At 36.1% G+C, this 23,416-nt stretch overlaps 2 protein-coding genes across 51 annotated transcripts in view; one reads left to right on the forward strand and one right to left on the reverse strand.

Annotated features, from left to right (window-relative positions):
• MADD (MAP kinase activating death domain) overlaps positions 1-4,204 on the forward strand; it is a 95,732-nt gene extending 91,528 nt beyond the window's left edge. For all 50 annotated transcript variants that reach the window (XM_087951359.1, XM_087951366.1, XM_087951361.1 and 47 more), the window contains one exon: positions 2,739-4,204. In XM_087951359.1, the coding sequence (XP_087807485.1) occupies positions 2,739-2,846 (108 nt within the window). In that variant the 3' untranslated portion in view covers positions 2,847-4,204. The remainder of the gene's footprint in view (positions 1-2,738) is intronic.
• Positions 4,205-5,677: 1,473 nt separating this feature from the next.
• MYBPC3 (myosin binding protein C3) overlaps positions 5,678-23,416 on the reverse strand; it is a 75,272-nt gene continuing 57,533 nt past the window's right edge. Inside the window, 10 exon segments of the mRNA XM_087951410.1 lie at positions 5,678-7,296; positions 8,317-8,503; positions 9,703-9,839; positions 11,093-11,252; positions 12,893-13,032; positions 15,368-15,563; positions 17,322-17,410; positions 18,276-18,443; positions 19,104-19,238; positions 22,730-22,918. Coding sequence (XP_087807536.1) covers positions 7,286-7,296; positions 8,317-8,503; positions 9,703-9,839; positions 11,093-11,252; positions 12,893-13,032; positions 15,368-15,563; positions 17,322-17,410; positions 18,276-18,443; positions 19,104-19,238; positions 22,730-22,918 — 1,412 coding nt within the window. The 3' untranslated portion in view covers positions 5,678-7,285.

Raw genomic sequence — 23,416 nt, forward strand, 5'->3', positions numbered from 1 at the left:
CAACACTGATTGACAATCAATTTCACATGCTGTTGTGCAAATGGAATAGACAACAGGTGGAAAGCATAGGCAGTTAGCAAGACATCCCCAATAAAGGTTCTGCAGGTGGTGACCACAGACCACTTCTCAGTTCCTATGCTTTCTGGCTGATGGTTTGGTCACTTTTGAATGCTGGCGGTGCTTTCACTCTAGTGGTAGCATGAGACAGAGTCTACAACCCACACAAGTGGCTCAGGTAGTGCAGCTCATCCAGGATGGCACATCAGTGTGAGCTGTGGCAAGAAGGTTTGCTGTGTCTGTCATCGTGGTGTCCAGAGCATGGAGGCACTACCAGGAGACAGGCCAGTACATCAGGAGACGTGGAGGAGGCCGTAGGAGGGCAACAACCCAGCATCAGGTCGGCTACCTCCGCCTTTGTGCAAGGAGGGACAGGAGGACCACTGCCAGAGTCCTGCAAAATGACCTCCACTGGGCCACAAATGTGCATGTGGCTGCTTAAACGGTCAGAAACAGACTCCATGAGGGTATTTATAGGAGGGCCCGATGTCCACAGGTGGGGGTTGTGCTTACAGCCCAACACCGTGCAGGACGTTTGGCATTTGCCAGAGAACACCAAGATTGGCAAATTCGCCACTGGTGCCCTGTGCTCTTCACAGATGAAAGCAGGTTCACACTGAGCACATGTGACAGACGTGACAGGGTCTGGAGACACCGTGGAGAACGTTCTGCCTGCAACATCCTCCAGCATGACCGGTTTGGCAGTGGGTCAGTAATGGTGTGGGGTGGCATTTCTTTAGGGAGCTGCACAGCCTTCCATGCAGCAGTTCCTGCAAGACGAAGGCATTGATGCTATGGACTGGCCCGCCCGTTCCCCAGACCTGAATCCAATTGAACACATCTGGGACATCATGTCTCGCTCTATCCACCAATGCCACGTTGCACCACAGACTGTCCAGGAGTTGGGGAATGCTTTAGTCCAGGTGTGGGAGGAAATCCCTCAGGAGACCACCCGCCACCTCATCAGGAGCGTGCCCAGGCCTTGTAGGGAGGTCATACAGGCATGTGGAGGCTACACACACTACTGAGCCTCATTTTGACTTGTTTTAAGGACATTACATCAAAGTTGGATCAGCCTATAGTGTTTTTTTCCACTTTGAGTGTAACTCCAAATCCAGACATCAATGGGTTGCTCAATTTGATTTCCATTGATAATTTGTTGTCAGCACATTCAACTATGTAATGAACAAAGTATTTAATAAGAATATTTCATTCATTCAGATCTAGGATGTCTTATTTTTGTGTTCCCTTTATTTTTTTGAGCAGTGTGTGTGTGTGTGTGTGTGTGTGTGTGTATATATATATATATATATATATATATATATATATATATATATATATATATATATATATATATATATATATATAAGAAATATAAGAACTGTAGGAAATACACTAGGCTAATGATTTTGGAGAGTGCAACAGAATTTGATAGTATAATATTTCATCAGATTGCTTGTACTATTAAGAAGATTTATGCCTATGATGTAGCTCAAATATTGATCTCTTTAACTTAATTAACATGGCAGTTGAACTACCAATGATTAAAAGTTTATTTTTCTGTCTCATTTTTCAAAGTGGTAGGTTTTTTAAAGCTAGCAATATAAATGGAATTTAATTTGTCTACTTTGAAAAAACCTGGCACATCACGGATTCATTTGGAGCATAAATATATTAATAATTCTCACTTGAAATCCTATGAATTAAGGTTAGAATGCTGGTTTTTATTCTATAGAATTCTTGGGCCATTGCCTACGGAATAAGATATTTAACTTTTTTGAAATTTTTTATTGTACCTGTGAAAGTATACCAGAAAATTTAAAAAGGTAATACAAAGTATACCTAAAAAAGGTAAATATACCTAGCAGTATATTTGGATTATTATCAAATATAAGAAAGACACTCTACACTTAGCTTTTAGAACATATGCACATAAGTAAAATTTAAATAACACTTCCTTTAAATATTACATTGCAGTGCAAAAAGTACAAAGTCATTCAAAGTTACACATCTTACTCTACAAAGGATTTGAGGGACAAGTGGAAGGCAAACAGTAAGACTGAATAAAGATGAGGGGTCCTTAATGCTCTCTGAACTTGATTGTTTTCTTGCAGTTGTTTTATTACCCAAACTAGGTAATACCAGTGCAGTGAATATAGATTAGAAGATAATTTAGTAACTAACAATTATAAAGTCATTTAGTTAGGAGAAGAAATATAGCCTATAAAAAAGGTCCCTGAACTGAGCAGTGAAAATATTAGAGATGAAACTATGAGTACATAGGAAGTTCATATCTCACCTTCTCACCATTCCTTTCTTTATCTGCTGCCAACATGGGATTTTAGAGTTTAATCTTAGCAATTATTTAATTGCTGAGATTAGATTCTAAAATCCCATGTTGGCAGTTTGGAAGTACCTTCACTTGTACTAAATCCAAGTGAAGGTACTTCCAAACTGATTCAACTGTAAACAAAATTTACAATTCATTGGATTTTAATTATGCAAGCATAAAATGTGTGCTTGCTTATTCCTGTCAGTGGTGGAGATGGATGAATTGCTCACATCAAGACATAGGTCTCATCATTGCATTTCATTTTATACTTGCTCTAAGAGTAAGAACTTTACGTCTACATATACCCAGCTACCCAGTATCTGACTATCTTATTTTTAATGTCTTCTAGGCTCATGAGATCTGCTATTCAGTATTGTGTCTCTTCTCCTATGTGGCAGCAGTGCGTGGGAAAGAGGCAGAAAGCAAAAGCAAACCACCTCGTCCAGTGTCCAGCTGATCAATGTTATTATTGGGAAACACATTGCCATGCAATTTTCTCCTTCCTTTTGCGGTTATACAAGCTCACATGAAAACTGTTCATGTACGGCCCCGTTCATTTGAGTATCTGACTCTGCAAATCCCCTTTATGGAAATGAAATTTCATAAGCACATTGAGGCCTGTGCTTAAGATATTCTAAGCATTTGCACTCTGTTATCACTTTCTCTTTTGTATTTAGTTCATCAAGATGGCTCACGTGACACTTCCTTCTTTTTAATCTCCAGTTGTACTGTTGTTTGTTTAATTTATAGACACATGCCTTCTGTTTCAGATTTGTTATTGTGTGCATTGTGCAAGCCACTCACTCTTGCCTGGATCACCCACTGTTGCTGCTGTTCAGATGCTTACTTTTATTTCCTTTCTTGTTTTCAGTACTTAAATTGTCATTAGAGAATCCTTGCCAATAGCCCTTTTGTAGACTTCTTCAACCATTTCCACATCAAGGGTCAGAATATATATATATATATATATAATTTCTGTCATTGTGTCATGAAAGGAATGGCTAAAGATCATAATGCAGACGTGATTAAATAGTGATCTCATGATCAGTATGCATGTGCTGTACATACTATTTTAAACATGACAACAATTTTGCTGTCATTCCAGTTCAATTCACTAGTATATACTCATAGACATAAATAGATTCCTTTATGATAAGTGTATAGAATTAAATGAGGACAGGAGAAAAGCCACCAAAACCAAGACAGTATGATTGGCTTGAATGTATGAGATATTCATGTGAAGCCTGAGTGTGTGCAGTGTACTGTTAGAATTACATCCAGTTATTAAAAAGTTGTTAGCATGCACAAATGTATCGGCAGCACTGTATGTTCTCATTTTATGTGTCCCTTTAGCCACGGCTTTTGTCAGTCTATTAATGTTTATTTAAAAACAAAAACAAAAAATGTCACTGTGTAATGAATTTTCCCTTTCTGGTAAATTTGCATTTGACAATTGTTGAGTAGGATGAAAAATAAATGAATTGTCTTTCTACTTTTCCTGGACTATACTGGACTCTAATGCAAAAATACACCAAGGTACTTGAAAGAGAAAATCTACAGTAGAGAAGAAACTGTGGAACATCTGGCAGATTTTTCTGGCTGATGTTGAAGTACCACAGAAGTGATAACATTTCTAGGCAACATGCCTTTAGGAATCGTTGGGCTTGTTCTGCACAATTTAATCTGTATGACTGTTGAATTGACTGCACTATAAAGGGTGGGAGGGGGGAAGAAATGTACATATTTCAGTACCACATATATTTATAGAAAAGTGTACAGTTGTCTGAATGTTAAATTAAAATCCAATTAAACCATTGTTGCCTCTTGTGAAATCTTACTAGTCTTGTGTACCATATGCATGACTTCAGTTTCAGATAAAACCAAAACTGAAGGGGCCATCTCTAAAATATATACTTAACTCTCATTTGAACAGACTAGGTAGGAGGAGGGGGCATTTATTATGCACAGGTTTTGATTAAATAATCAAAGCACCTCAATGTAGCTTAATGATGTCTTTATATAAAAACTGAGGCAGAAAATTCATCCATTTGAAGCAAAGCCCTTTGCATTGAGGTCTCCTGAATCAAGGCTGTGTGCATGTGCATGTGTGAAATTGTGTGTACGCTTTTAAAGCATTATATATTTGTAATTTTAGGTTTGAAAGAACAGGAATTCTCTAAGAGGTAAAGTGGGAAACATAACTCAATATTTGGACTGATTCACATAAATGTAATGCCATAGCGTCTTCAGACTTATAATGAAATGAAATGGATATTTCTTCTTAAATTTTTCACCCTAGAGCAGGTTCGGTAAATTTTGAACAGGCATGAAGTTTAATTGGCTGCAATTTTGTATCTGTGATCCACTATAAAATACTATGCAAATTATTTGCTCCAAAATGGTAGAGTGGTAAATTATTTAAGATTGCAAAATGTTGCATTATTTTCACTAAGTTCATTTTAAAAATGAAATTATGCATTCTCACTAGTTTTGCCAGTGCTTAAGCCTATCTTAGGCCGATGTGCAGAAATTGAAAGAGATGTGTGATTCAGTTTATAATCTAGTGCAGTGTTTCTTAAACCTTTGGTTCTTTACACTGCATAAGGAAAACAGAGCAAAACTTCCAGCTATAAGTTCACTTGATTTTTTAGCCTCCTGTTGTAACTTTGTAACTCTTCAGCATGAAGTAACTTACATAGCTATCAATCAACTGAAATGCAATATAAAAATAAAAGCCATCACTTCCGTCTATTGCTTTTATTACTTTTCGTTAGATTACTCCGATAAACATTGCATTGGTTCATAAGTCATATTATTGTTCGTTTTAAGATCACTGTTGATCATAATGAAGAAAATCTTCTTGGCTTCTTTGCTTGAATTACTATTTTTTCTCTTTCAGCATAGTGGATTTGGTTCTCTCTATTCTCTCTTTTCTTCCCACACTATATTATTTTTAGCAAAATCATGTCAGTTTAGATTGTAATATTGTAATTAGATTAGATTATAATATTTTACATTTACACACATAGAAGTTCATTACCTTCAACCACACCCTTGATAAGCACATAGAGCCTGAGCCATTGCTTCATGTAGCCTTTGGAAGCAAAAATAATAATAATAATAATGCACACCCTTATTGACATATTCTCAGGTAGAGATCTGCGACTACAGAGTCTTTCTATGAACTACGGAGTTGAAATAGTCCTCTTTTATGTTCTATAAATACAGACCAAGAAATCACAAACCGCTTGGGAGAATAAATATAGTCTGGAAACCAAATGGAAAAGAAAAAGCTGATTATATTTATTTCCTTACACAGAAGCAGTACATTTTCATTAAAGATACAGTGTTGTGTTTGGAAAAGCACATTGGTGCTTTATATTTTTGTATCAGTGTTTATAAACTTAATATTATTTCCTAAATGTGCAGGGAATAGATTTCGTATGTTTAAAACAGGGAACAGCTTTATTACAGTTTCTGATGCTGTTGTAAAATAATTTTAGAATTGACTTTGAAAAACAGCCATAAGACGATGTTACATTTAGTATGCAGAGCAATATAAACCAGAAGTTTTCAAACTGTAATCAAGAATGGAAGACTAAAGATTGATCCCTTAACAGCACAATTCCAATTGTGAAAACCTGGAAACCTGAGATCATCAAGCAAAGTTTTATGCCAATCATTGCAGCAGGGGAAAATTGGGACCTGGCAAGATAAAAGGTGCCCAGGGAGGTTAGCTGATTCAAAAAGTGGGGTAGGATATTAGTTTACTCCCCAAAAGTATTGATAACAGCCCCAGCACTCCCATACACCTTTCTATAAAAATCTATTCAAACTAATCCAGTAGGATTTAAAACTCCCTAATTTTTAAATTTAAATATTTGCACTGCAATATTCTTCTGTTTTCATTATCTCCCATACTTTGTTCCTGGATATGTGATTTTTCCTAAAGGAATGTGTCTGTGCAGTTCAGCTATAATGCAAAAACTTGCTATTAGTCAATTCAAACTATACACTCAGAAAAATAAAACCCATTTGTTTGATTAAAATGTGAAATCTACGCTGACAAAATCCATGTGTAAATAGACTACATTAAGGATATTCCCCCCCCCAAAAAAAAAAACCACACACAAAAGTCAACGGATTGTTTTGCAGAATTGCCCCGATCATTTTTCCCCAAATTCAACTCTTAGGTAACAATTTTTTAAAGACAAGCAGAAATTATTTCTTGGAGAACTGCCCAAAGTCATCAAAAGAGGTGCTTCCCAAGGAACGTGGAGCACCTCTGAATTCTTAAAACAGCCACATCCTTTAGAAGACTTCCATAGCAGCTTCCAAAGTTATCTGCCATAAGTATTACATAAAAAAAACAAAACCCAAGAGTTTGAAAAATTACACTCCAGTTGTTTGCATGTGAGGCCTAAGCATATGCACTAAGTCACAATATAATGATGCAATTGGTCTCATTCCCAAATGGACTTGTGTTTTTTTAAAAAAACACCAAAAACTGATGAATGCATTTTGTGTGGATTTCCTGTCTATAGATCTCACATACCCTGCTTGTGGTCAAACAGGTTCTACCGTTGTAAAACCATTAGTAACCGAAAATTGCTAAGTTGGCATGATTATAACGGGGGTATGTGGAGCTCTTATCAAGAACAGCAGTCTTACTAATTGGGAGCAAAGCAAACAAGAGACTGAAACCGCATCAGGAAATGAATTGAGTTTGTTCTGTAATTTCCCCGGCAGCAGGAGCGATGGGCATTTGTGACACCCAGAAGCTGGTTTTTCTTTATGTTACTGGCCTCTTCCAATTTTTCCCAGATGTCCCAAGTTTGTTGAGACAAACAATTCAGTTCCATATCTGGACTTGCTGATATCCAGTTGCTTAGAATTTCACTGTGGTGCTGTAGATAACCAAAATAAATAAGAAATGAATGAAGACACATATTCATGTGTGCTAACAATCCATTTTATCTATCATAAAATACTGAGAATGTATTTTAGTATTCCAGTTGACCTTGCATTTGTAGTTTATAGGATAATTTTTTGTTTGCCGTTTTGAAGGTAAGTTGGTGTGCTTCTATATACTGTACTACACTATATCATAGTCACATGCTTTGCTTGTGGTCAAAGACTGACATACTTGGCCTTCTCCTGATCTGTAATGCCCTGATGCCTTAACCCATGGGTGTCAAACTCACAGCATCACATTGCTGTCACATGACATCGAAATGTTTTTCCCCTTTGCAGAGCTGGGGTGGGCGTGGCCTGTGTGTGACGCATCCGCCCTATGGGCCACCAGTTTGACACGCCTGCCTTAAACCTTCAATCAGTTTCCTTACACAGAAATGGGATACAGTAATGCAAATTCAGCAGCAGTTCTGTTGCTGCCAATCTGTATGGGAAGTCATTGTGCCTGTAATTTTGAAAAAGATTCATTTGCTGTGCCACTTTTGAGATTCTGCTCATGTAATGTAGTACATGTGGCATAGGTTATCTGCAACTTGTGGAAGAAAAGATATGGAATGCATAATGGAACATAAAAAGAGGGTAGACATAATATCTGTATGTTTCCTTAACATTCCTTTCTCTCTGCATTGGAATTGGAATATGAAACCAGTATGAACCATTGCTAAAAATGCTTTGCTAAAAATGCAAACTGGGCAAGTGATTTACTCATTGCAGACCAAAAAGATCTGCAATGAGTAAAATCACTTGCCCAGTTTGCATGCAGATAAGTCTTCGTAAGTCCATAGTTTTTTAGTCTACTATTTAATTAGACTATTGAAATGTTAGCTATACACATCATTCCTTCAAGGAAATGTATCCAAAAGGACACTGAAACTGTACAGTGAACCTTTAGGATACAGACTCAAAGCCTTATCTTTTAGGAAGTAATAGATCAATTAAGTCCTCTTTAGTACCTCTAACATCCAACCGACACTCTATTTCTGCTTCACCACATTCATTCACTGCCTTGCAGGTATAAACGCCTCCATCAAATGGGGTGGGCTTGCGGATTTCCAAAGTCAACACTCCATGTTTACTGAACATGCGGTATTTGGCATCTCCAGAAAGGTCCACATTGTTTTTGAACCAGAAGATTTTGGGCTGTGTTTATGAAAACAAACAATAAGTCTGAAGCAGAAGCAGGTCATTTTGAAGAAGAAAGGACATCTACTTTGCTACTTAGAGATTACATTGGAAACTTAAGCAGTCCAAATGCATTTTTAACCCAAACATGTTTGCTTCCAGAAGTATTTCATACATGTTAGGTCCTTCAATTTTTTTAAAAAAAATGTTATCTGCTAAAGATAAGAAGTATACATATAGTCCTTGACTTAATTGTACAATCGCAATTGGGCTCTAAATTTCCATTGCTAAGCAAGTTGTAAGTTGTGCCTCATTTTACGGCTTTTTTTTGGCCACAGTTGTTAACACATCATGCAGTCATTAAGCCAACATAGCTTCCCCCATTGACTTTGCTTATTGGAAATCAGCTGGGAAGGTTACAAACGATGACTGACAATACAACTGTCATAAGTGCATGTCAGTTGCCAAGTGGTTGTTGAAGACTGATCACAAGTTACTTTTTTCAATGCTGTTGTAACTTCACACAGTTAAGGGGCTGCATAAGTGCACCATTGTGCCTCCCATCCCTGTCCTATTGTCCCCATTCGTACCTATTTTCTGTATTCTTACTCATGTTTATACTTACACCTATTATCTTGTAAGTGATTGACAAATCAAATCAATAAATAAAATAAATAAATAAAGTTATTAAATGAATGGTTGTAAGTCCAGGACTACTACCTGCAGTTTGGGAAATTCCATAAAAGATGGGCCAGAATCCACTGGCAAGATTAGCATGATGTATAAGAAGCAAAACAGACCTTCTTACCAAACCTCCTCCTTCATGCAAATTTCATAGTGATATAGGACTATATGCTCAGCCAATTTTCATATCTTAATGTTATTCTGTGATTTTCTCCCTTTATGAAAATATCTTTTTCTATTTCTCTCAAAGGTGATCTTCTCATCCTGACTCAAGCCTCTGCTTTTCTAATAATCTTATATAACTCCTAGTCTAAGTTCTTATCCTGAATTGCTAAAATATTTGTGCTTAGAAACAACACTGTCCTTGCCCTAGTTTTAAGGCTCACTTATAAACTGGAATGTTTTCTGTTTTTCTATTGCTTCAATATATTTATATGTTACAATGCCATACACACCTTAGCATAGTAATAGGAATTTTCCCACTGCAGTTATGTATACTAAAAAATCCAGTGGTAGGATATAGTATGACATACCTTTGGGCTTCCTCTGACAGCACAACTGAGTGTTGCACTGTACCCAGAAACTACGGAACGATCAGAAAGGGGATGGGTGAATTTTGGTGCCTCAGAGAAGTCATGCTCTTTGTAATTAGGTGGTTTGTAAGTTGCTCCTGCAGCAATGAACAAGAGATAAGGTGAGGAGAAACCAAACAGGAAGTGTCCTGGTTTAATCATGCTCATATTTTAAAACAATCATTAAAAACGTCCAGCTAAAATATTTTAAAATAGGATAGCAGTAACATTCAGGAGTAAACAAAGATCTATGAAGGATGCAGTCTATTTTGTGCAATTCTCTTGCTTTTCTCTCTCCTTCCATGTTTGTGAAACTCTCCAATTGTCATTATCTAGAACTAGTCTTAGGATTAAAGAATTTGATGGAAGAATTGGAATTTGATTGGAAGAATTAGGAGGGACCATCTAGTCCAAACCCTTGCTTAAACAGGAAACTCTAAAACATTTCAGACAAATGGTTGTCCAATTTCTTCTTAAAAACCTCCAGTGCTGGAGCACCCACAATTTCTGGAGACAAGTCGTTTCACTGATTAATTGTTCTAATTGTTAGAAAATTTCTTGTTAGTTATAGGATGGTTGGTTCCTTGATTAGTTTCCATCCATTGCTGCTTCTCCTGTCTTTCAGGTGCTTTGGAAAATAGGTTGACTTAGATATTGGAACACTGCTATCATGTCACCCCAAGTCCTTCTTTTCATTAACCTAGACATCCCCAATTCCTGCAATCATTCTTCATATATTTTAGCCTACAGTTCCCCAATCATCTTTGTTCTTCTCTGCACTTGGAGTAAAGCTTGGAATGAATGTGACATTTCAGAACAAGTTTACTAGTTTGTCTTTTTTTAATTAGTTTATTTATATCCTGCCTTTAGAGCTGTGGGACAATTCAAGCTGTTGTATTAATCGTTTCAGTCAGTTCCTTTTATTATTGGAGACTACGTTTTCTTCAAAGTTATTGTAACTTATTGTATTTCTGGATCAACTTTCTTATTTTATTATTATTGGCCACAGTTCTGTTGATATTAATTTAACTTTTGTATTTGTTGAATTGTCCTGCAACAAGTTGTCTCCCATGATGAAGAAGTTGGCTAAGGTGAGGTGTCCCGTTCCATGATGGAGACTCTCTGGTAGATGCTGGTGTGGAAATTCTTGCACAAACCACTATATGTCATGTCATCTACCAATATATTGAATACTAAATTGTGCAATTATTTCAAATATTAACTGGCTTGAATAGCAAAAATTCAGTGGATATCCCATACAATATATGACAACTTATTTTGACTTCAACATTAGGAAAGATAATTTTTAATGAGAATGTTGGCAAGTGCCTGTATTATTTATCTTAGTTACCTGTCTTTTTAATATAGGCAGAGTTTTTGGTGGTTGTAGCATTTTCACTCAGCCCACACAGGTTTTCACTGAAGATCCTGAAATAGTATTCGTTTCCCATGATCAGCTCAGATACTACACAGTTAGTGCGCCGATAGTGATCAAAAACAGTGTACCATTCCTGGAAAACAAAAGTGTGCTGAACCTTAAAATGTAAACATCTTTTTAAAAGCGGACATATGATACACAAGCACGATGATACAAAGCAGAACTTGATGAAGCCATAATGGATCCTAAGGTTAACTAGCTGTAATGTCTGTTCAGACAAGGAATACATACATACACAAGGTAGCTGGATTATGTGCAATAAGAAGTCCAACACTTAAATATAAACTCTTAATTTATTATTTTATCTTATTTATTCTTAAAATATATGACTTCATTTGCAATCAACACCAATTCTTTCCCTACTTCTTTCCTTTTCCTGCTTGCTGTACAGCCAAGCAATTTGGATAAAAAAATTGGGTTGTATTTTTCCTCCTTGCAATAATAGCAGAGTACTTTACTGCACAAGATTAATGGAACCTCTAGCAGATGTGCAATCAAGGTATAATATTAATTACACACACACACACTAAAAATCCTAATTGATTTTCAAGGGATGTTTATGAACTAAGACCTGTGTTAAAATTGTGAACTTACATTGTGTAGGGCAAGAGATGCTGCAACCTAATCACAGATAGACCAGATCTCTCAGTTTTCTACTGGGAATAAATACATTTTAGGGAGATGTACCATGCTATAGAACAGATAGAAGTGAATCATTCTCCATGAAAAACTAACATATAGAAAACTACAGCTGGGATTTTTTTGGCCAAAGAGACTGAAAGAAGAAAGCAGTTTCCTTTCAATAGAATAAGTTGCCCTTAGAAGGTAGAGCAGGATAGCATTTCCTTTAGCCTAATAATTAACCCATAGAGGTGGAGAAATCTAGCTATAACTGCTCCATTACAATGGTTGACGGGTGAACCAGAATTCTTGTAGCAACTATTTTGCAAACAAGATTGCGGCTCTAATAGAATTTCTCACAATTCTATCATAGCCACAGGCATTCATAAAAAGGGGAATGGCTTCTATCTTTTGAGTTCTACTTATATTTCATAGTCTAAAATTTTTAATGAAAGGAAAAGGAGGTTTTTTAAAAAATATAAGCACTGATTATATACTTCTGGAATTCCCCAAACAAACTTAATTCTAACTGTGGAAATGATGCAAATGTTATCATCTTAACTTATCATGACTGTAGGATGTGGAGTCCTGCGAGGTAGTCCAGAAGAGAAGCACAAACAAGAATACTAGCTCTATATCTTTATTGTAAAGTTACATTAACAAAGTCTTCTGAAACTGAAAGTACTTCTCCCCTCCTTTCTTCATACATACTGGAAAAATAAGAAGGCTTGTTCTAAAATATTTCTGATGCCCTCCCTCTTTCTGAGGGCTGAGATACATTTAAACTCTGGTTGTCCAGTCTGTAATTAACAGATAACAGATAATCAGAGTTGGAAGGGACCTTATAGGTCATCTAGTCCAACCCCCCCACCCCCACCCAAGCGGGAAGCCCTACACCATTTCTGACAAATGGCAGTCCAATCTCTTCTTGAAAGTCTCAAGTAATGGCACTCCCACAACTTCCGAGGGCAAGCTGGCAAGTTCTCTCTCCTGCCTCCCAAGGCCATTCCCACATACTATTACAGGAAGCATTATTTGACTGCACATAATCCTAGGATGAATGTGTACCCTTACCCAGCCTATGATTCTTACCATTGTTTTTTTGTCTGCCTTCTGGACCACATATCCTGTGATTTGAGAATTGCCATCATCCTGGGGAGGCATCCATTCCAATGCAACATTGAATCCCCATACGTCCACAATCTTAATGTTCAGAGGAGGACCAGGCTTGTCTGGAAAAAGAAAAAGAAAACACACAACCTGCTATACATAATCAGGAACGGCTCCTCAGTGTTTTTACCTAGATGTGATACAAATGGGAGTTCAGCTTAAATAACCTCATGTGCTGATATATTCCAAGTAGTCCTCTGCATCCAGTTTTTCCTCCTACAATAAATTTACCCTACCAAATATAGATGTGGAATATATATTCAGTGGCTACGTATTCCAATAGAGAAAGGTAAAAACAATAACTTTCACTTTCTCCAAATCCATGGATGTTCACCATTAATCAATGAAAATCAAGAAATTAAAACTTTTTCTTTCACCCCCCCCCCAACATCTTTTAAGCTGAAGTTGAATTCCATCAGTTTCTAAGATTCTGTGGTTTTATTTGTAAACTCTCCAGAGTCATGCAGCTAAAATGGGCATTTTGATACAAATGTGGTAAATAAATAAAACACTATACTAATTTGCATGCACATATTGCTTAAAAACTGTTCTGAAATAGAAATGGGTTATTAATTATTGTGTAGCTTTATAAAAATAAGATTAAAAAATATCTTTCTTGAGTGACACTTGACTTCTGGATTCCTCATGGACATGTAGTCTTTTTGGAAACAATATACAACTGGTTTGCCACTATCTTCTTCTGATATACTTTATAATTCCCTGCCTTAGGTATACAGTATATCTGGGATTTCCTTCAGATTTCCTTTCAAAATGAACCAGGTCTGACCCTTTGTAGCCTTCTCAAGATCAGCCAAGGTTAGCTAAATGTTGCTATTTGCTCTATGACCTTTCTCTCTCTCTCCCTCCCTCCCTTTCAACATGTGATATGGTTGCACCCATTAATCCTTCTTAGCTGGATACCTGTTAGAGATAGCCAGCTGTCCATTAAACACTTAAAATGATCAATAATGAATTCTGGGAATATCAGATTGGGTTGCTACTCTTTCAGATGATTTTTTATATATATTTTACAGGAAATGAATTAATTCCCTCAAAAATAAGACCCTGTCTCAGAGAAAAAAACCTGATTGCATTGTCAGAGGCATAATGTAAAGGAGCTCCTGAGACAAAAATTCAAATGAATCTTGTAATAGCTGCTCCTATAAATGGATGAGTAGTTTCACTCTTAATTGAATAGTTCTAGAAAAACCCTCTATAGTCTATACTATCTCAATTTTTCTATGTTTTAGTAACTATAGGCAGGGGTGGGATTCTACCTGGTTGGTCTGGTTCTATAGAACCGGTTATTATGATTCGGCCCAGTTCAGAGAAATCGCATCACTGGCTGGCCCCACCCCACCCCACCCACTCACTCCTTAACTGGGATACGTGCCATCCAACTTGCCTGCTTTAGCCTACTTTTTGGTAAGTTACCATTTTTCCTTTTATTTTCCGACTATCAGCTGTTCTGACTATCAGCTGTGCCCGGAGATTTAGATTAGCTAAAAAGCAGGACTGAAGCTTCTATTTTTCAGTGCAGACTCAGGTATCAGATTGCAGAATGGTAGATCTCTAAGTGATTCTGGGAGCAACTCAATCTGCCTGCCTGGTTTGCCTGATTTTGGGTAAAAGTTGCTCTTTTTTATTAAAAATTCAATATTTACTAATGGTGTGTTGTGAGATAATTTGGTGAGTTTGCTTGCTAGCAAATTTAATGAGACAGACTCAGGTAGCAGATTGCAGAATGGTAGATCTCTAAGTGATTCTGTGAATCTGTGAGCAACTCAATCTGCCTACCTGATTTGCCTGATTTGGGGTAAAAGTTGCTCTTTTTGTATAAAAAAATCAATATTTACATAAATATTTACAATATTTACATATAAGCCAGGCCCATCGAGTCACATGACCACCAAGCCATACTGTAGGCCATGCCCACAGAAACGGTTGTTAAGAAATTTGAATCCCATCCCTGGCTATAGGTTTAATGCATAGAACTAAGCTCAGTTGTGAAATCCACCGCAGAAATTCTGACACTCTTGTAATAAAAGCAGTTGCTGTGGTTTCTAACTTGGGTTGGGTCTATGCTCAATTGATCATCAATCCAAAGAGGCACCAAGCCAATGGAGTTTATACTTAAATGTGAGCATTTTTCTCTTCCCCCACTCCTCAATCACTCTTTACATGAGCATTAGGAAAAATATTTTTTGAAACAAGGAATGAGAAGGATATTTAATTATTGTATTGCTGGGAGTCCTGCTACAACTAAATATATTTTGCAGAAGGATTGGTAAAAAAAAATCAACCTGATTTCAGATGAACTAAATTCTATTAAGTTGTTCCATATGAAGAGTGAGATACAACTGTTTAAATAAATAAAATTATCCAGCAGTTTCTTACCCATAATCTGCATAGTAATAGTGACCTTGTCACTCATGTTTTCTATTTGCACTTCAACTTCGTATTTCCCAGAATGGTGGCGCTCTGCCTTTCGGATAAATAGAATAGAATCTGTATAACTATTTCGTATTCCCACTTCCTTGGAGTCTATTAGCTGACCATCTTTTTTCCAGACAACTTTAGGTCTAGGTTTACCCTGTGAAAAGAAAGAAAAATGGTCAGACTGAAAACAAATTTGATTTTCAGTACTTGCTTGTATTAATGGCCTGCTGCCTTTTATGAATAATTTTTTCCTCTCTGTTCTGTGTAGGCTTATTTCTTGTATATATAGCTAGAAATATATAGCTATAGCCCTCACATACAGCTACAATGAAGCCATCAGAAAATAATTTTAATTGACTTTTTACAAAATGATCAGTTCTCATTAGCACCTGCTTCTCAGGAAGATGTGTTGTTGTTTTTTAAATCATCGCCATGGAACAATATACATCTGCCTGAAAGTCAAGAATCTGTTTTTTAAAATGTGTGCTTCAATTTATGCATTGAGCAAGAAAATGCCTTTCATTACTGTGAGGCTGGAATTCTCTCGAGTAGGTTAGTTCTTCTCTTTTAGCCTATCTCTTCCTTACCAGACAGAGAACTTGAAAGACACACACACACACACTTGAGAGCATCAATGCATTTCAACAATTTAAAAGTCAAATCCTTCAAAAGATGAAATCTTTAACATCACTAATGTAAGCATGGCATGTATATTGATGTTCAAATGTATAGAGTATTTAGAATTTAATTTTTATTTTATCATGACCATTATCAGACATCACAAAAACCAAGATTTTTAGTGACAATAATGAGTTTTAATAATGAGCTTTTCCCCAGACTCCTGCATGCCTGCCTATCTCTGGCTTAAACTACTCCATTTTAGATTAAAAACAGTTCAGTATACCATTCAAGACAAAATGCAATTAATTTTATAAGCCACAGTTTAAAGCTTTGATTTTCAATTATTATATAGTCATCAAGTCACTGTCAAACATATTGGTATATATGCATTTATTCATTTATTCAACTTACATGCCACCCACTTCACCTGGAAGTTCAGCTAGAAAGATTCATTCCAGGATGTTTAAAATTAACATGTATTAAACAAGTAACCGTTCAAATTTTTCAGTTTGTCAAGTTTGGATAACTTAAAATGGGGATGAAGGATTCCAATCGTTCTTTGCAGTTGCATTGGAGCAATAGAGGGAAATTGTACAACTTGGATTGTAGAGTAGAGTTTTTCCCCCTCCTAAGATGAGTTGAAGATTTTCATAACTTCTGAATAAATTATTGTGTAATTTCTATTTACCTTTCTGTTTATTGCTTATCTTTTGATTTAAGCCAACATTGCTCAACCTCAACAACTTTAAAGGTTACACATACTGGCTGAGGAATTCTGGGAGTTGAAGTCCACACATCTTAAAGTTGCCAGGGTTGAGAAAAATTGCCCTCAGATTTTAAATGAGCTTTTAAAAAAATATTTTGACCATTATGAGATTTAGAAGTGTCTCTTTTGTGCAGCTTTTCACATTAGGGGTAGAAGGCAGAAATAACTTATTCAGTGATGGCACAGGATTTCTTTTCACTGGCTGTTCCTCAAAGTTCTTTCTGGCAGTGTACTTCCTTACAAACATTCTTGTATGGCAAAGCTAGAGATACTACCGTTCTACTCAGTTGAAGAGATATGACCACAAACATTGTCCTCAGCTAAATCAGAGGTGGGCAGTGCTTATGTAACTTGATGGAAAGATGAAAATCCAGACCAGATGAGCTTTCACCCAATGATGAGGAAATTTCTTGACAACTTGACAAGAATTACTCCAGAGATACATAGGAATACCTGTTTCCACTGTCAGTTTCTTCAACAAGGGTAAGACTTTGCCCTATGATCAGTATAGATCCCAACACATACCTGGAAAGGAACTACAATGTTGATTGTATCACCAACTTTCTTCATTAAAGTCTGTCTGAGATTGCGTGGCAGCCTAATTTTAGGGCGCTCTGTAGATCAAAAATCAAGTCAGAAGATAATTGCTCTATTTCAGATTATTGTACACATGCATTGTATTTGTGCAGAAAAATAAGAAATGATTTTGACAATATGTATTAAATATTTACAGAATCAAAAAAAACCATAATTTTAAGCATGTTTAATGGTGATTACTTGGAGTTTTTTTTTTTTTAAAAAAAAATACTTGTGCCATGGCAAATGCCGCAAAGATACATGGGAATAAGAAATCACACTGGGGTTCTAATTGTTCAATTAATCATCCATGAAATAGGCCATTGTGAGAGAAGTAGGAATCTAAGAATATCTCAAGAGCTATAGATTGCTCATCCATGTTCTAGTGTAAACCAGCTGTTCAACCCAGTTTTTGGAGATTCTGGACTCACATTGGAAAGCCAGATTCATATGGTTAAAACTGAAATTCCAACATGGAACCCAACTACAATAATACATCTATAAAGCCTCATTTGATACCTGCTAAGCAGCTTGGAGTATCTGAAAGTTTGTCAGATACTTTTAAAAAATTGATTTCTTTTAATGAGTCTACATATACTGCAATTCTTGGAGATTTTTTTTTTTCCTCAGTGAAAGAAGTATACTGTGACTGGTAGTGCCATCTTGACATTTGTTTGTAAATGGATGACTGCCTCTGTGATAATTATTTTTTGGAGCTTCCACAATATGCTTTCAAAATTCAAAATATTCCCTCTGGCCCCAATAAGATTAGAAGACTGATGAATTTAAAATATTAGGAAAAATGAACTCCAATAAACAAATTTATACTCCCTTGTACTCCAAGTAGCTTTTCATTAAAGAAATAATTATAAATGACTTCAGGAATTCTCTCAAGACACTTACGCAAGATCTCTTGAACAGTAACTGGTTCCTTAATCATTGCTGGTTGGCTTATCCCTGCTAAATTTATAGCAGTGATGCGAAAATACAATTTGTCTCCTGTAACCAAATCTTTAAGTAAGACAGATGTGCGTTCAATGGGGCTAGGAAGAGCTGGAATCCATTCGGTGGCTGCAGATATTAAACAACAAACTGCTAGATATTTTTTAACCATATTTTTATAAGACTTTGTCTAATGGCATGATAATTCTATTTATTCAAAGTAAGTTCAACTTATTCAAAAGCAAATTCAGTAGGACATTATTCTATTAGGTGAACTTGATATTGCTAACTAAACTTAACATAAATCTAAGGAACAGTTAGAGGAGGGAGAGTCTGTATTTTGAAACTGGATCTATTGAAAATTACACAGATCACAGTTTACTTTAACATTTGCTGTAATAAGTTTAGAAATAATGACTGACAAGATAAAAATGTGTAACAATTACTATCACCAAAAAACATTAGTTCCAGTCATTTCTTTGGAGGTAGAGAGGCAAACAAAATACATAACTGCCAAAATTCATCCTGTAAATTTATATCCACTCTTATAAGTTAGTTCATATTTGGTTATCATCTTTGTTTCTATGCATAGTCATCAACATTTTAGGAAATAGGCACCCCCTCAAAAGAGCATCTCTGTGATATTAGCCAGTTTTAAAGCGTAATCTCTCTAATAATTCTTTCATATTACAGTATCCTCCTCTCTCCACTTTATCAACCTGAAGATCAGCAAAACGGGTGTTATTTATTCCTTGGAAGGTATTTCAGAATACACCAGGGCTTACTCACATCCTTCTCTGCAGTATTCAATATTGTAGCCATCCAATCCTCCTGCTCCAATCCGTTCAGGGGCTCTCCACTTCAGGGTAACAGAAGTGTCAGAAATGTCTTCTACAGTAAAGTGTGTTGGCTCACTTGGAGGAGCTAAACAAAATGCACAAACCAAAGACTTTGCATGATATGTTAAAGCTGAACAACAGTAGTAATTTTATTTTCCTTATTAAAAATGTCAGCTTATAATATTTTAAGCTTTTGCAAAACGTCATTTAAAACTATAAAAGCAGAAGTACAATAATTTTTTTTATCAAAAGCCCTGTTTCCTGTATGACGCTATTATTGTATGTTTAGAATAGGATTTCCTAAGCTGAAAATAGGTGAAGATGGAGGCTGCTGAATTCTATATCATTGGCAGCATTTAAGCACTCTTGTGAAGCATAGCTTATACTTGTTGGAGCTCACGATCACATGGATATAGCTAAGTGGATGGTGTGACATTTTCTAATTTGATTCAAGAAGAAGGCAGAAATTATTAGCTAGCATGCCAATAAAATGTGTATAATGAATGCTCTTAACCCCAAAATTAACTATAGGCAAGACAAGAAGGGATACCATATTGCTCTCTAATTGGCAGTCAATATTGAGGAGATTTAGAGAAGAACAATTTTCTGGTTCTGATTCTCAAAGTATTTTGGAGCAGAGTTTTCCCAGTGCTATTATTCTTTTTTTTTTTTTTTTGAAAATTTTATTTGGGTTTTCACAAAAACAAAATACAAATAAAACATCTTTTTTTGGAAATAGCATGGTCCCAGGTTATCACTTCTTCATACAGACACAAACTCAATTTCATGCTCATTTTTATGTTCTATTCCATATCTTATTACTGTTTTATATTTTCTACATAGTTTTTCCCCTCTTTTAATTTTCTCAACTTTATTTTAATTATCTCATCTCAATTCAAATCATTATATTTATACTTTTGTCTGTCCTGTTGCAATTTCATACTATCTTTTCTCATTAAACAAATTTTCCCCTGTAGTTACTAATTGGAGTATGACACCTTTATATCTTTTAATTTTATCCATTCAAACCTTTCACTCTCTTTCCCCCTTTCCTTTTTTCCCCCCACTTAAAATTATTTGATCATTAAAGATGGCTTCTTCTTTGTCCCGATCTTCTTGTTCTGCAAGCGTTTCTTGTTGTTTCTAATAGTTCCAGATCTCCATATCTATGAATTGAAATACGAAGCCAAAAGAACCTCTCCCTTCTTGTGCATCTTCTTTCCATTTTTTAAGTTCCATTTTCAGTTCTTCTAAGAGTGATACCATTTTAAACACTTTTAAACAACCACCCGATTAGTTTTAGTCATTTAGATGCAAAAACCAAAAATCACCAAGTAATCCAAATAATCCAAGGCTGTTTCTTCTTGCTTCTTTTTTCCACTTTCTCTTCCTGGGGTTCTATTGTTTTGTTGCCAGGTTTCAGTTTGGATGTATCTTTGGGGAATCTTGGTAAAGTTTCACTGTAAGTTCCTTTTAGTTACAGTTCCATTCCTTAGTTCCAGGCAGTCTCCTCCATTTTTCCAGATCCTACCCTTTTATTCTTTTTTTTCTCCTTTCCTGCTTTTAAAAACTTTTAAATATCCAGAAATCTTTATTATCCCTTTGACTTTTATTTTCAGCTTAAATGCCTATTAACGTCAAAGTGGATTTTTTTTTTCAATTTCTTGCTTAAGTCTCTTAGCTGTCAGTATATGAAAGGGAAGAAAAAAAACCTAATCCTTTCTCCTTCGCTGCTTCAAAATCTTCTTTGGGAACAATGGTATTTAGTTTAAATTCCAGGGTACCTTACGTTATTGCTTTTTCAGTTTAACCCGGTCGACCAAAACTTTCTCTTCTTATCTTCCTCCTGCACATTCTTTTCCAGTTCAGTTCTTTGAGGTGGCCATTTCTGACCACCGCTGCAACCGCCTTTGGGAAAGGGAGTGATGGCCAGCTGGGGAAGAGAGATGCGGCTCTCCTCGACCCTGCTGGCAGTCTCCCCCCTCTTCACCACCTCTATGGGGTGGCTTAGCCCCAAAACCAGCCATCTCAGGGCGCTCTGGCGGCGAGCACAGATCAAAACCACGCACGATCGCGGATTTCGGTCTGTCGCCGAAGAGACTCAAACCAGAAGCTCACCCAGTGCTATTATCTATTGTCAACATTGTCATCATCATCATCATCATCATCGTTATTGTACCTAAAATATTTATTTATACTATGCTCATTCTCAAAGGTTCCAAGCAGTTTATAATTTGATATATATTTTGCACAGTTGAGCTGCATTTCAATCTTTGAGATTCCTCTTTACCAAATATTTCTCCATCTCAGTCTACAAAGGCTTCACACTTCACTGTTTGACATGATACTCAATACTCATTCAATAGCTGATTCAACCTCATTTTGTTTAGACTACATGCAATAAGGGAACAACACTTAAAAGAAGGTAGGTGGGTTACTTTTTTGTGCCATATGTGTGCTTATCATAAATTAGGCAGCTTAAATGTTGTGGTATTTAAACACATTGCGAACACTATTTAAAATATTTCAACTATGCAGAATGTTCCATACAACAGATAACAAGCCTCTTCTCTTTTCAAAAAGGTTAAAAATGACATAACAGATGGAACACCTAATGTTAGCACCCAACCTAACATTGTTGCGATAAACACATTTTCTCACTTGCCTTTCTGGAATGACATTCAATTAAAGCCAGTCTTTGAAAGTAATTTTCAAAAAGCATGTGCATCACTCACATATGGATGTGAGCATGTTTACCATAAAATGCACATTACAAACCCAGTGCTTCATCTCCAGAGTTGCAGGTTGCCCCTTATTTCTAATCTCGTAAACATGTTTTTATTTCATCAAAATCCTGGACCTTTTAGCTCATCTGTTTCCTGTGGGAACTCTTCAATTGTTTCCTGGACTGAATCGTCTTCTTCTTCTCGTTCTCCTTTGCCAGTACAGTTGTTGAATGGTGACTGAAGATCAGAGCTAATCACGATCTCTTCAACTATAATTTTCTCTGCTTGTCCATTCTTAGGATCTTGAATTTCCACATCGTTACTTTCAGAAAACTCTTCTTCTTCTTTATGGACTTCTATGAGTTGAGCCACCTCCTCGGTCATTGCTATGACTGCTGTACCTTAATTTCTCAAATGCTTCTTTCTCACAATGATTCACACAGTGTGTCCTTAACTCAAGGACTGCTACAAAATGGTGTGGGTCATAATGATTATTTATAGAAAATCCATGGATATTTTCTTAATCAGATAGCCTTACAGCTTTTACTACAGCATTTACATCCATAATGGAATGGAGGAAGCTGAGAGGCAATGGGAGGTCACTGCCAATTAGCTTCCCTCTCTTGTTCAGCCTAGCTTGCCTCTCACACTTCTAATTTTAACAGTTAGAAATTCATCAGCAATTTTATGAAACTGGAACCTCCATGCTCTCATTTTCAAGGACAGGTAAAAGGAAAAAAAACAACTTTAAATAGTTATACATCTATTTTTTCTCTTCAAAATTGTTCATTTCTTTCTTGTGTTCTCAAGGAGGGATTACAAATAATGCAACATGCATGTTGACACTCACCAATTGGCATGAAAGGCTGTGAGGCAGGACTAGGCTGAGACATGCCAACTGAGTTCACGGCATAAATTCTCATCTCATAAACAACTCCTTCAATCATTCTCTTTGCTTCATAAGTCAGATCCTTCAAAAGGTCAAAGTTCAGCCTCATCCACCTGTAGCTCTTCTTTTTCTTCCTCTCTAAGATATATCCTGGAAATCAAAAAGAAATTATAAGGGTATAGAAGACCTGCCTTGGGCCGTATAGCAGTCAAGTAACACCAGCACAACCATTTTGCTTCTGATGTGCAGAAACTTTCAAATCAGATTTTTTTTTTTTGCATCCATATTTCATACACATTTGTCATTTAGTCTTCATGTATATAGACTAGGAAAGGCAACATTAAATAATATTTGGATTCTCAACGCTCTATTATTTAGCAAATTAATTATTAAATTGAGATAAAAGCAAAAATAGTGTGAATGTAAGGAAACCTTGACCCTGAGTATTATCTAATTACACTTTACTATTACTGTACAATGCCTTGTAGTTCACAAGTATTTCCTAAGATCAAGGCTAATTGTATTGTATATTAAAAGGATGGGATTGATAATACCATATAATGAGACTTTTTGGAACTAGTGTTAGATCACAACATAATGCCTTTTTGAGATATTTAATTAAGAACAAACATGCATTAATTAGAATGA

The sequence above is a fragment of the Notechis scutatus genome, chromosome 1 (genome assembly GCF_049901735.1).
Source record: "Notechis scutatus isolate UNSWTSFEM ecotype Mainland chromosome 1, rNotScu1.2, whole genome shotgun sequence".
In the NCBI taxonomy this organism is placed as follows: Eukaryota; Metazoa; Chordata; class Lepidosauria; order Squamata; family Elapidae; genus Notechis; species Notechis scutatus.